Source organism: Marmota marmota, unplaced genomic scaffold, assembly GCF_001458135.2.
Source record: "Marmota marmota marmota unplaced genomic scaffold, marMar, whole genome shotgun sequence".
Lineage (NCBI taxonomy): Eukaryota > Metazoa > Chordata > Mammalia > Rodentia > Sciuridae > Marmota > Marmota marmota.
Genome location: NW_026000205.1, coordinates 13,316,472 through 13,330,678, shown reverse-complemented (window position 1 = coordinate 13,330,678; position 14,207 = coordinate 13,316,472). Strand labels below are relative to the sequence as shown.

The following is a 14,207-nucleotide window of genomic DNA, read 5'->3' as shown; positions in this document are numbered from 1 at the left end:
TTTGTTCATTCTTGGTTTTTAACTCTTTGTTGCATGGGGTCATTTTTTGCAATTTTTTTTTTTTTTTGACTTTTTTGTTATTTGAGAGAGAGAGAGAGAGAGAATTTTAATATTTATTTTTTAGTTTTCGGCGGACACAACATCTTTGTTTGTATGTGGTGCTGAGGATCGAACCTGGGCCGCACGCATGCCAGGCGAGCGCACTACCGCTTGAGCCACATCCCCAGCCCTAGTGCCTCCCTTTTTACTGAGGCTGGCTTTGAACTCACAGTCCTCCGTCTCAGCCTCCCAAGTTGCTGGGATTACAGGTGTGTGCCACTGTGCCTGGCGACCTTTGAAATATTGTTGAAAAAAACCTTGGCCCCTACTTCCTGTCTTTCCAGCTCAGTGGTGTCTGTGGCCCCACTGAGCAGCCATTTTTGAGCTCTGTCCTTGGCTACTAGCCTTTCATCATGTGAGGATGAGATTCAAAGTCAGTGTGAAGTCTGCTACTCTGCTGTTCTTGAGCTAAACTTTGTAGTTTTAAGAAGAAGTAAAGCTATGCGATATATCATATTTAACCATTTTCCAAATAATGTAATTCTGTTTCTTTCTTTTTCTTTTTTTTTTTTTTTAGGATCTTAGTGAATTTGGGATAGCACCTAAAGCAATTGTTACCACAGATGATTTTGCTTCCAAAACCAAAGATAGAATACGAGAGAAGGCCAGACAGTTGTCAGCAGCTACAGCCCCTATTCCTGGAGCCACTCTTCTTGATGACCTCATAACGCCAGCAAAGTGAGGAGAATTTAATTCTGACTGTTCTGCTCTTGGCATCAGTGCTTTGCATATATGTGATTATCTTAATTAGGTATAGTTTAGTTACAAACAAGAGAAATCTTCTTAGACTAGATGTCTAAGTGAAAATAGGTTTTAAGTAGGTGTGGTGGTGCACGTGCATAATCCCAGCTTCATGGGAAACTGAGGCAGGAAGATTGTAAGTTCAAGTTTTTTTTTTTTTTTAATATTTTTATTAGTTGTTGATGGTCCTTTATTTTATTTATTTATTTACATGCAGTGCTGAGAATCGAACCCAGTGCCTCACACGTACTAGGCAGGCACTCTGCCACCCCAGCCCAAGAATGCAAGTTTGAAGGCCACCTAGGCAATTTAGGGAGACCCTGTCTCAAGGAAGAAAAAGAAAAAAGAGCTGGGATGTAGCTTTCCTTTCCCCACCTCCCCCATAGGCCTTATGGGCTCTCCCCAGTCTGCATCATCTACCCCCTCTTTCGGTACACCTTGTTCTACTTCTGGGCACATGGCCTGATATGGCAGCCACAGACATTTATGGTTTCCTAGGCCATTTGCTTGACAAGGACTATGTAGAGTTCCTGTGTGCCCATCCCAGGATCTGGGAGAGAGAACATCTGATTGACTTCCCCATTTGAGGCGTGCCCCTCAAACCTAGGCAGCTGTAGCTGGAGCAACAGGGCTGTGTTATTCTGATGGGAACCAGGGGGGAGCATTGATAAAACAGGGAGCTGGGCCAGAATTCAGATGTTGCTTATTTTTTACTGTTGCAAATGTTAAAAAAAAGTTAATTTTCCATGATTGCTATCCTAGATTATCTGTTGGTTTTGAATTGCTAAGAAAAATGGGTTGGAAGGAAGGACAAGGAATTGGTCCTCGTGTAAAGAGAAGGCCACGCAGACAAAAACCAGGTATGTGTATTGGTTGTCCTTAATTCTGTAGCATGCTTTTTAATGGCTTTATGTTGTGGAAAAAAAAAAAAATTATGAGGCTGCGTGGTATACATGTTTTTGAAACTAGGGATTTAACACAGTGGTGCTTAACCATTAAGCCACTGAGCTACATCCCCAGCCCTTTTTATCTTTTATTTGAGAAAGCATTTTGCTAAGTTGCTTAGGGCCTCACTGAGTTGCTGAGGCTGACTTTGAATTAGTGATCGTCCTGCCTCAGCCTCCCGAGTCCCTGGGATTACAGGCATGTGCCACCATGCCTGCCTGCTTTTTATTCTTCATTTTATTTTATTTATTTTTGAAGTCCTGGGGATCAAACTCAGTGTCTCATGCATATGAGATAAGTGCTCTACCACTGAGCTACATCCCCGGCTCTTTTTTTTTTTTTGTGTGGGGGGGTGGTGTACCGGGGATTGAACCCAGGGGCACTCAACCACTGAGCCACATCCCCAGCCTTATTTTACTTAGAGACAGGGACTCACTGAGTTCCTTAGTGCCTTACTGTTGCTGAGGCTGACTTTGAACTTGTGATTCTCTTGTCTCAGCTTCTGGAGCTACTGGGATTACAGGCATGCACTACCACACCCAGCCCATCCCCAACCCTTTTAATTTTATTTCAAGATTGGCTGCCCAGGTTGGCAGGAGGCAATCCTCCTGCCTCAGCCTCCTAAGTAACTGAGATTATAGGTGCATGCTGCTGTGCCCAGCATGATATTCATGTAAAATTTAGCCTTTTTATGTGTAATGCACAATAGCTTCCTGAAGGATGGTAGTAGTCCACATTCCCACCAGCAGTGTGTGGAAGTTCCTGTTTCCTGTGTCACAGTTTATCATTATTTTCTAATTTTTCCCCTGTCCTCAGTACCCCCAGCTAGATTAAGTGAACTCTCCAAGGGTTGCAGCCATTTTCTTTGGTTCTCCCTGGTGCTGGTGCAGAGTGGTTATTCACTAAACACATGCATTACTGTCAGGGTACCTATTGGCTGCAGGTGTAGATCATAGTCCCCTTGTGATCTACTCTGATCCTAAAGTGCAGCCAAGTACCTGGGAAGAGTGTTAGTAAGTTGGGTTTTAAGTTGCTCATGACTAATGCCTTTGAAATCTCTTACAGATCCTGGAGTAAAAATCTATGGCTGTGCATTACCCCCTGGAAGCTCTGAAGGTTCTGAGGTATGGTTTAGTAGAACCTGTTACTTTATGACTGTGAAATTTTAGGGGCAAGAAACAACTTTATAAATAAGTCACATCCCATTACCATGAAATACCCATACTCTAAAATTGTCCTGATTATGTCAGGTAATGTTTTCAGCAACACACCAGCACCATAGATGTCCCATGTCTGTTCAGATTCTTTTTTTAAAATTTTTTTTTGTAGTTGCAGATGGACAGTGTGTCTTTATTTTGTTTGTTTATTTATTATTTTTTAGGTAGGAATGAGGATCAAACCCAGTGCCTCACACTTGCTAGGCAAGTGCACTGCCACTGAACCCCAGCTTCAGCCCCATGTTCAGATTCTTTTTGTATGTGTGTGTGATGCTATAAACCAAGGTCCTTATGCAAAGCAAGCACTCTACCAACTGAGCTATATCCCTGGCCTTCTGTGATCAGATTCTTAAAATGGAGTTGTTTGCCTTACTGTCATCTGCTCAGGGACATGATTTAGTCATTTGTATCAGCATAAATGAGAGTTTGGCAATTGTTCTGTTTGGAGTTAATCACTGCATTTTAATATAGTATTTCATGGGTTTATTTTGTGGCATGCAGTGACTCACATTATTTCCACTTTAAACATGGATATAGGAAGAAGATGATGACTACTTGCCTGATAATGTGACCTTTGCACCCAAAGACATCACACCTGTGGATTTTACACCTAAAGATAATGTACACGGACTGGCTTACAAGGGCCTGGATCCCCACCAAGCACTTTTTGGAACTTCAGGAGAACATTTTAATCTTTTCAGTGGAGGATCTGAGGGGACCAGCAATGTTCTTGGAGATGTTGGACTGAATAAAGGAAGAAAATTGGGAATTTCTGGCCAGGTAAAAGTGTTTGTGATTTTTAAAGGTGGAAACACTGACAAATGAGTTATTTTCCATGTTGCATCTGCCTCAACATCTGAAGACTTTGAAGTGGGTATGTTTTCCATGAAGATTTGCAATGCACACCTTCCTGGCTATAATAATGTTCTTGTATGTTGCTAGAGGTGAAGACAGCTTGCCCACCCTCGTGAGGCCAAGCAGAATACTAGTCTTACTGCTATAGTTTAGCAATAGTCTAACTGCACTTGGCTTATATCTAAATTTTATTAGCTCTTAACACTCTTTCTTAGTGCCACATGCCTTAAATCAGGAACCCAGAGATAATTTTATTTGGAGACTTGTTTTATAATTTTGGAAAGTTTGAGAACTTTTACTGATTGCCCATCTTCTTAAATTGATTTATAGTTTCTTTCTTAAAATGCACTTAGGAAATGGTTGCTTCATCATTTCAGTATTACCTTTACTTTTTGTGCATTTTCTGCCAATTCTTTTAACAAAAATGGACTTTTCGGAGGTTGTCTCTCACAACTAGCACTGACCCAGGCCACAGTGATTAGGAGGTGAACATTTCTACCTTTCTTGTCTTAGTGGCCCTGTTTCTGTTCTGCTGCATTGCTTTGATGTGTTCACCATTCTTCTTCTCATGCTGGAACCTGACCCATGGCTGCTGTGGGGGCTGGAGGACAGTTTCACACTGGTGATGTGGCATTTACTTCTGGTCATTGTTTTCCAAGAGACTTGAGGCTCTGTGAATCTGGCACTCCCATTTGCTTCTCTCTTGGTGATCCTAAAGTGCTAATGTAGTGTGCCCAGGCACATCCTTAAAGCAGTTAGTTCATCCTTTGATGCAGATATACCCTAAAACCTGCTCAGTTTGAACCCTTGTTTTCTGAAGGCTTTTGGTGTGGGTGCCCTAGAAGAAGAAGACGATGATATCTATGCCACAGAAACTCTATCCAAGTATGACACTGTTTTAAAGGATGAGGAGCCTGGAGATGGACTATATGGCTGGACAGCACCCAAGCAGTACAAAAGTCAGAAAGGTAATTCCATGACCCATAATCAATGGTAGGAACAAGTATGAAGATCTTGGAAACAAGAGATTGAAAGATCCGTACTAGTGTCGATCTCCATGGAGTAGGGGATTATTGGTCAATGATGCAGGATGAGAAATAGAGGGGAGAAGAGAGACCCACTGTGGCTTGCAAGAAAGAAGTAGTGTTTAGACAAGGCCAAGGCCAAAACAGGCAGTCAATTTGGGGCCTTTGGGTAGGAAGGAGAGGTCTGGGATCAGAGATGGAGTGAATGTATGGACAGGTGCACATGCTTGCTGGTCAGAGCTGGCAGTGGGTCAGGGGAAGAAGCTCTTGGAGCTCAAGGAACTGGGCAGGTGGTCAGAGTAAGCCAACTCAAGTGGCAAGTCAGAGAGCCAGGTGTGGGACCAGATGATAGGTATACCAATAGTCTGCAATAGGAAAGAGCTTGGTGCCCAGCCTGCTTCCCTGATTGAGCCCCTGTCACTTAAAGGGTTCTCACTGATGTCAGAGATGGACATCTTTCAACACAAGGTGAATCTCAAGTCAGAGTTTATGGTGATTCAGATCATATGATTAAATTAATATTTCAGTTTTCTTTCCAGAAATGGTGCAAGAGGGTAAATAGTGCAGAATTAAGTATCAGTAGCGTGTAATTTAGAGTCAATCATACCCAAATTTGAATTCTAATTTTCCTTTTTAAAGTGAGGTTAAAGTCCATTCTGGAGGTTGTTGATTAGATGGCATAACTGGGTGTTTGACACACAGATCAGCAAACTGAATACACAGCACGTATTATTCCCTTGGTTACAGTAATAACAATAATCTAAGTAAGTCAAGAGGTGAGAGTTGAGATAAAACAATCTATTCAGACATGTTAGCTATAGTCAGATAAAGTTTGTTTTAACTCTTGTCAAATATATTTCAAGGGCTGGGGATGTAGCTCAGTGATTGGATACTTGCCTAGCATGTGTGAGGCCCTGGGTTTAATACCCAATACTTTAAACACACGCACACACCCCTCAAATATCTGACTTTTCATGATGAAGTAATTTAAGTATTACAGGGGAATATATGAATATGAGCATCAGCTCTCAAGATGCTTTATATTTCTAGAAGAAGGAGAACTAGTGTAGGCAGTTTTTAAAGGTAGTTGGTACAATGACTATAAACAAATTCTGGAGAGTCGGCCTGGATTCTAGTCTGGGCTCTCCCCATCTATCAGCTGCAGTCTTAACCTCTCTGCTTCAGCATCCTTGTCTGGAAGATGGGATGACTGTGAAATACCTAGATTATGGAGATGCTACTGTACATAAAGAGCTAAGAACAGGCTGGGCACTGAGCAAGGGCTTCGTAAGTGTGAGCAGCCACTATTGTCATTGCCATGTAAAGAACCCATGGTTTTACACAGGACGCCAAGGGTGTATATACCAACATTTGTAGGCATTACCTCAGGGTGGTAATTAGGCTACTTTTACTTATAGTTTCTGATTTTTCTACTCAGTTCATAAATTATCTTCATAACTTAAAAGATGATAACATATTAACACTAATATGTTATCATACTATATTATTATAATTACATTAAATATATAATTGCACATTAATTATTCATATTTTGTTACATAGTTATCAACATATTAATATTTTTAATATTAATGCTAATTATATTATTTTAAAATGTAGTATAGTAATTATTCAGCATACCTAGAAACTGGTAGGGAAATGAAATTGATCCTATTCTATATATTAATACCAATTGACTGTTAATCATATAAATTATAGCAATAATTAATATATGTAATTAAATTAATAATATCAATATGTAAATTCTATAGTAGTTAATGCTATATAATAACATACATATTTAAATCTGCCCTTTTTTGTGTGTGTGTGGATCTGGGGATCAAACCCAGGCCCTCACACATACTAGGCAAGCAGTCTACCACTGAGTCACATCCTCAGCCCTTTAAATTTACTTTTTGAGTCAAACCTTTCACTTTTCTCTTATATAGCACCCCTCCCCAGGAAGGCTGGAGAGTGTCTCCTTTGAGCCCTGCAGCTTCCCCTGTGTGTCTCTGCTTTGGACCCTTTCCAATCCCCAGGGCCACAACATCTATAGTTTCTACTGTATGGTTTTTCACCAAGTAAATCTATCTTCATTTTACCCAAAAACCTCCATTATTGACTTTTAAATTGTTCATATTTTTTTCCACTATCAATAGGTCATAATATTCTTTTGGCTTTATCTTTATATACATTTGTTCAAAATTGTTAAGAATAAAACAATGAAAGTAAAATATTTGGGTTTTAAAAGAATACAAAATTCCAGGGATGTGAAATTTAATCCTAAATTGCCCTCTAGAATTTTAGGAACTTCTAGAAGCTAAGAGGAAAGTTCAACTAAATTGAAATGCAAAGTGATTTTGTGGAAAGGATAATTAATTACATGGTGGTGTCGTATTACTAGCTGCTCCAAACCTCAGCTCACCTGCACTGTGGGCTGGGCCTGCTTCTGAACACTTAGCTTGGGTAAATGTTTGAGATTGTCCTGTAGAAGGGACTTTTTGCTATAGAAAATGCAGTTTGTGTAAATACACTTTTGCCATAATCACTTTGTGCAGTGAGTCCTTGAGAATCAAAGGGCCTTTGTCAATGGGGTTGTCTCTATGACTAGTTGACAGTCCCTGCTCTGGGTCTGGAGGGCATTGGTCATTCAGTTTCTTCAGTTTGTGATCTTTATCTCCTGTTAGAATTTCATTTGTGAAACAGACAAAAGTACCTTTTAAATTGTGCTGGGGTAGATTACAAACTGACCTGATTATGTTGCCTTTTGTGCTGTATTTGGATTGTTGCTAAGGAAATTGGGGTAGCCTCCCTGTGGTTTTTCACCTAGTTTTAGAGATGACTCTCACAGTTAAGATTTTTATTTTGGGGGCTGGGGTTTTACAGTGGTAGAGCACTTGCCTAGCATGTGTGAGGCACTGGGTTCCATTCTCAGCACCACATATAAATAAATAAAATTTAAAAAAGATTTCTATTTTTACCCATATTTGTCCCTTTGATAGTTTTACTTGAGGTTTTTACCTCATAGAGTTATCTGTAGGCTCAGGATCCAAGGCCCTTTGTTTTGGGAGGTCATATCCTCATGTCTGGGCAATTAATCAGCTGAGGGCGGTACAGGCTGGGTCACCAGTCACTGTGTCAACAGAGGTGTGAGGGCTTTCCATGCCATTAGGTTTTCTCCTTACTGCTACCTTAAAGTGATAACACCTATGACATGTATGATTTATATTCTTGTAGATAAGCTCATGTCTTTGTGTCAATTTAATTGCCTATACTTCTAGAATTAATCAATGACATCATTTTTGTAGAATCAGAGAAAGATCTTCGATACATTGGCAAAATTTTGGATGGATTTTCCTTGGCTTCTAAATCTTTATCGTCTAAGAAAGTAAGAACAACTTTTTATTTAAAAATTTCTTTACTGGTTTGGTGCTTAAAATATTTGTTACTGAGTAATCTGAGTTATGATATTCATTGAAAAGATAAAGCAATTTTAGATTAAAAAAATAATAGTCTAAGTTACTAACAGTTGTCCAGAAAAACATATTCTGCTTTATAAAGGTCAATCAGCAGTAATGTTGTGTTCAAAATATCCAGTTGCTAATCTTTTAAAATATTGGACACATGTAAGCTGCTATCATTACCAGAAATGTCAAATAACATTAAGGGAGAATGTAAGGTTTTTACGTGTATGGAAAGGGAGCCTAATTTTAAAATGAATTACTCATTTAAGGATAAACAGGACTGTTTTTTGGATGTGACTCAATAATAGAGTATGTACATGCATGAGACTTTGGGTTCTAAATAAGTGCATACGGATCGGATCAAATCCTGGGCTCAAGTAACTCCTATCCAAAGAGGAAAATTTCATAGACCAGTCCAGTGTGCACCTGAGACTGAGCGCCACAGCCAGAAAGGGGCCAGGGCTTCACCTGCTAGAATTCAGAGGTAACTCAGTTCCTACTTTCTGGAAGCTCCAAAATCTAGAAAATAGCTGGGTATTGTGATGCAAACAATCATAGCTGCATGGGATGCTAAGGCAGGAGGAGCACAAGTTCAAGACCAGCCTAGGCTACTTAGCATGATCTGTCTTAAACTAAAATTTAAAAAAGTACTGGGGATGTAGCTCCGTGGTAGAGTACTTACCTTGCAAGTGGGTTCAATCCTTAGAACAAATAATAAAATAAAATAAAATTAAAAAAACCCCCACAAATCTAGAAGATGACCTAAAGATCTGTTAATATGTGTTTATTATACCAAGAGTGGGATACCATTTAATGCAGTTATTTAAAAATATCTAATATGACCAGAAGACCTCTAGAACTGATAAAAGAATTTAGCAAAGTAGCAAGATACAAGATATCACCATTCATAAATCCATAGCTTTCCTATCTTCCAATAGTGATTCTGCTGAGAAAGAAATTATGAAAACTATCCCATTCACAATAACCTAAAAAAAATAAAATAAAATATTTTGGCTTTAATTTAATCAAGGAGGTTAAAAATATCTACAATGAAAATTATAGAACTCTGAAGAAAGAAATTGAAGAGGATCTTAGAAGACGGAAAGACCTCTCATGTTCTTGGTTAGGCAGAATTAATATTGCCAAAATGGCAATTTGACCAAAAGCACTATACAGATTCAGTGCATTTCCCATAAAAATACCAATGACATTCTTCACAGAATTAGAAAAAAAAAAAATCCTTGCATTTATTTGGAAGAATAAGAGACCCAGAATAGCCAAAACCATCTTGAGCAAGAAGAGGGATGCAGGAGGCATCACAATGATCTCAAATTATACTACAAGCTGTAGTAACAAAAACAGCATGATATTGGCATCAAAATAGACATAGAGACATAGAGAAGGGCTGGGGATGTGGCTCAAGCGGTAGCGCGCTCGCCTGGCATGCGTGCCGTCCGGGTTCAATCCTCAGCACCACATACAAAGATGTTGTGCCCGCCAATAACTAAAAAATAAATATTAAAAAAAAAAAATCTCTCTCTCTACCTCTCTCTCTCTTTAAGAAAAAAAAAAAAAAGAGACATAGAGAATAGAATAGAAGACAGAGACAAACCCACATGGATACAATCATCTGATATTTGACAAAGGTACCAAAAATATATGTTGGAGAAAAGATAGCCTTTTTAACAAATGGTGCTGGGAAAACTGGTAGCCATGTGTAGAAGAATGAAACTAGATTCCCATCTCTCACCCTGTACTGCCGCAGTCTGGCTGGGCCCAAATAACCGAGCAGCCACAAAGCCTTGTAGGTTTAAACAGCAACTGTTTATTCCCCAACTCTCATTGGCACTCTACACACACTTTCCCGGGAACACACTCCCTCCACAGGGCTTTGGGAGCCAATTCTCCCAACCTGGGAGAACTCCAAAGTAGCGGGTGCCCCCGAGGCAGCAGGATCCGCCTTAATCCCAGCAGGATCCGCCCTAATCCCAGAGCCGCCCTAATCCTGGAGCAGGGTCACCTTTCAACCATTCCCTCTAGCAAAATGCCAGGCGTCATTCCGACTAAACTGTGGCTCTCAACACTGTACAAAAATTAAATGAAAGTGGATCAAAGACTTAGAAATTAGACAAGAAATTTTGCACCTTCTAGAAGAAAACATAGGCTCAACACTCCAATATATTGGTATAGGCACCAACTTCCTTAACAAGACCCCTGAAGCTCAAGAAATAAAACCAAGAAACAATAATGGCATGCCAATCAAATTAAAATGCTTCTGACCAGCAAAGGGAATGATTAAGAACATGAAGAGAGAGCCTATAGAATGGGAGAGAAATTTTTGCCAGCTACTCCTCTTACAGGGCATTAATATCTGAATATATAGAGAACTAAAACAATAACAACAAAACCTCCAAAACCACCAAAAATACAAATTACCCAATTAATAAGTGGGCAAAAGAAATAAATAGACATTTCTCAAAAAAAATAGCTAGGTGTGGTAGTGCATGCATCTAATTCCAGTGTTTTGGGAGGCCGAGGCAGGAGGATTGCAAGATCAAGGCCAGCTTCAACAATTTAGTGGGATCCTAAGCAATTCAGTGAGATTCTGTCTCAAAAAGAAAAAAAAGAATTGGGGATATGGCTATGGTTCAGTGGTTAAGCACCTCTGGGCTCAATTCCTGGTACCAAAAACTACCATTTGCTGGTAAATGGATAGAAATGGAAAACACTGCTAAGTGAAATAAGCCAGACCCAGAAAATTAAGGGTTGAATGTGGAAGTTAGAACAAAATAAGTGCAAAAAGCCAGGGATGGGGGTGCTGGTAGGGTGGTGGTGTTGGATACCATAAAGATAATAAGGAAGATCAGTAGAGTAGAAGAAGGTGATTGAGATGGGCTGTGGCAATATTAAAAAAAAAAAAAAAGGTGATTGAGAGGGAGGTAGGAAGGACAGGAAAGGGGAGGAAATTCGGATGAATTTAATGATTTAATGAAATCATGTTATGTGTATATATAAATATACCACAAGGAATTCCCCTTTGTGTATTCGTAGAAAGCGCCAATCAAACATAGATAAGTAAGTATGTGAAAGGAAGATCAGTAGAGTAGAGGAAGGAGAACAGTGGGAAAAAGTAGGAGAGGGAAAGTGTAAGTCAAATTCCATACACGCACGATGTTGTCAAAATGAATCCAAATACTATGTCCAACTAAAATTCTCTAATTAAAAAAAAAAAATAGATGGAGCTGGGTCTGGGGCTCAGTGGTAGTGCACTTACCTGGTATGTGTGAGGCACTGGGTTCAATTCTTAGCACCACATATAAATAAATAAATAAAGTTCTATCAACAATTAAAAAATATTAAAAAAAAAAAAAAACAGAAAGAAAAAAAAAAAGTCTAATGCTGAGCTGGGGATTTGCTCTGCGGTGTAGTAGCCCAGTGGTAGAGCACCCGCCTAGCATGATGCATGGGGTCCGGGGTTCAATCTCTAGCACTGCAAAATAGAAAGCAATATTTTTTAAAAACTTAATCTGTTTGCCATCAATTAATGCCTTCAGAATTAAAAACTCGAATTTCCCAAATATATTTCAGCTTCATTTTAGTCAGTTTTTTTGTTTGTTTTTGGTACCGTGGTTGAATCTTGGGGGTGCTCTACCACTGAGCTATATCCGATTATAGGTGTGTGCCACAGTGCCTGGCACTTTGTCAGCTTTTGAATTAAAAATGCTTTGGATCAAAAAGAAAGGCTTTAAGTTTCAATTTGTTAATGTAGAAAAAAGAGTTTGAATTTAAAAGTAACCAATTTGAAGTTGATATTTTTTCCAAAACCTCAAATCATACTTTTCTAAGTTTTCTGCTTTACAATGGGCCAGCTTTGCATGTGAGCCATTATATTGTGTTATCTCTTATCATCTTTATTGCTCTCATCATATAAAACATGCATAGTATCTATATGTAGAAGTGGGCAAAGGTGACATTCAAAATGTGTGAACACTGGAACAGTGTGGTTCTGGTGACCCCCCCAGGGATTCAGTCTGGACACATGGCCTGGCCAATCCACTGCTGTCTACCTGCTGAATGTCAACTTGGAAAGAGGTAGGGTTAACGATGCTCAGAGGTAAAGGGGTTTTTTGGTTAAATCTAACATGATCTTAGTCTTTATTTTCTGGGTTTTATTTTGTTTTGTTAAGATTTATCAACCCCCTGAATTGCCAAAAGACTATCGACCGGTGCATTATTTCAGACCTGTGGTAGCTGCGGCCTCAGGGAACTCCCACTTACTTCAGGTGTTATCAGAGTCAGCTGGAAAAGCAACACAAGACCCAGGGACACATAGCAGGCACCAACTGAATGCCTCCAAGCGGGCAGTGTTGCTAGGAGAGACACCCATTCAAGGTATGTGCCATGGAGGAGATTGAAATCATTACATTTAAAACAACTGTCTCATCAAAGTCAAAATGGAAAATTGTGTTTTTGCTTTTTTTTTTTTTTAGGGCTGGGAATTGAACTCAAGGCCTTGAACTTATACCAATACCCAGCCCTTTTTATTTTTTATTTTGAGACAGAGTCTTGTTAAACTGCTTGAGTTGGCCTTGCCTAAATCTCCTGACTGGCTGGGCTTATAAGTGTGCAGATGTGTAGCACCACACCCAGCTTGGAAAGTTGTGGTTTTCCCACTGCAGTTCTTTATGTGCTTTTGTACTCCCAAACTATAGGACTAATGTCACTTATTGTCAGCAGCATATGGCCAGGTGTAGTGGCGCATGTTTATAATCACTGGGATTATATCAGGCTCCAGTGACTCAGCAGCCTGAGGTAGTAGAATTATAAGTTTGAGATCAGCTTCAGTAAATTAGCAAGACCCTCAGCAGCTTAGTGAGACCACGTCTCAAAATAAAAAGTGGTGGAGAGGTAGCAAAGTGTTTAAGACCTGTTTTCTGCTTTCAGTTTGGGTTCTGTTGTAAAATCAGCCTTTATCTTAAGCCCAGCTGTTTCCAGGCTTTTGATACTTACCTTAGGAATGTGGTTAAGACTGGGGACATGTGTGCCTTTTCGGCATGGCCTGGGAAAGTATGCTTTTTCTCCCTGGAGCTAGGGATGTTATTCAGCTTGTCTTCTGAAAGCCTAAAAGGAATGGTGTGCCTAGAAGTGTGGAAAACATGGAGAATGCTCTGCAGGGTGCAGCAAAAAGACCCACCATGAGATGGCCTTGGACTTTCAGGGGCTTATGTTCTACAACATTGCCATTTGGGAGCTAATGGTATCTCAAATATAATCAACCAAAATGGATGTCTAGATCCCCCGCATTCTTCCCCAAACTTTCCCAGTGGCTACCACTCAAAACAGAATGGGAGAGTCCTGATTCTTAGTTCTTCTCTTTTCCTTCCTTCCCTGGCAAGTTCTTTCAACTCTTCCTCCAGCAATCATGGGGACTCTGTCCACTTGTCTACATTTCTGTTGCTCCCACCCAGGTCTATCCACTATCTTCTCTCACCTGGCTGTGGCCAGCAACCTCCTTTTTGGTCTTCTTATTTCCCCTCCTCCCGCTTTTGGTGCATTCCCCTCAGTAGCAACTGATGAGCCACATTACATCAGTAGTTCCTTACAACTCTCTGGGGCCTCTCATACTTAAGTATTCCCACAGGCCCTGTACAATCCAGCCCTGCCCTGGCCTACCTTTTTTTTGGGGGGGGGGGTTGTGTGTGGAGGTACTGGGGATTTAACCAGGGGCAATTTACCACTTATCTTCATCCCCAGCCCTTTCTATTTTTATTTTGAGACAAGGTCTCACTAAGTGGCTTAGGCCTCAATAAGTTGCTGAGGTTGGTCTTGAAGATGTGTCTCAACCTCCTGAGCTGCTGGGA

General features: G+C 40.0%; 1 protein-coding gene across 2 annotated transcripts in view; it reads left to right on the top strand.

The window, feature by feature from the left end:
* Gpatch1 (G-patch domain containing 1) overlaps positions 1-14,207 on the top strand; it is a 44,778-nt gene that overhangs the window by 10,059 nt on the left and 20,512 nt on the right. For both annotated transcript variants that reach the window (XM_015496927.2, XM_048790975.1), the window contains exons 4-10: positions 617-777; positions 1,603-1,700; positions 2,851-2,909; positions 3,540-3,782; positions 4,678-4,825; positions 8,191-8,270; positions 12,534-12,738. In XM_015496927.2, coding sequence (XP_015352413.1) covers positions 617-777; positions 1,603-1,700; positions 2,851-2,909; positions 3,540-3,782; positions 4,678-4,825; positions 8,191-8,270; positions 12,534-12,738 — 994 coding nt within the window. The remainder of the gene's footprint in view (positions 1-616; positions 778-1,602; positions 1,701-2,850; positions 2,910-3,539; positions 3,783-4,677; positions 4,826-8,190; positions 8,271-12,533; positions 12,739-14,207) is intronic.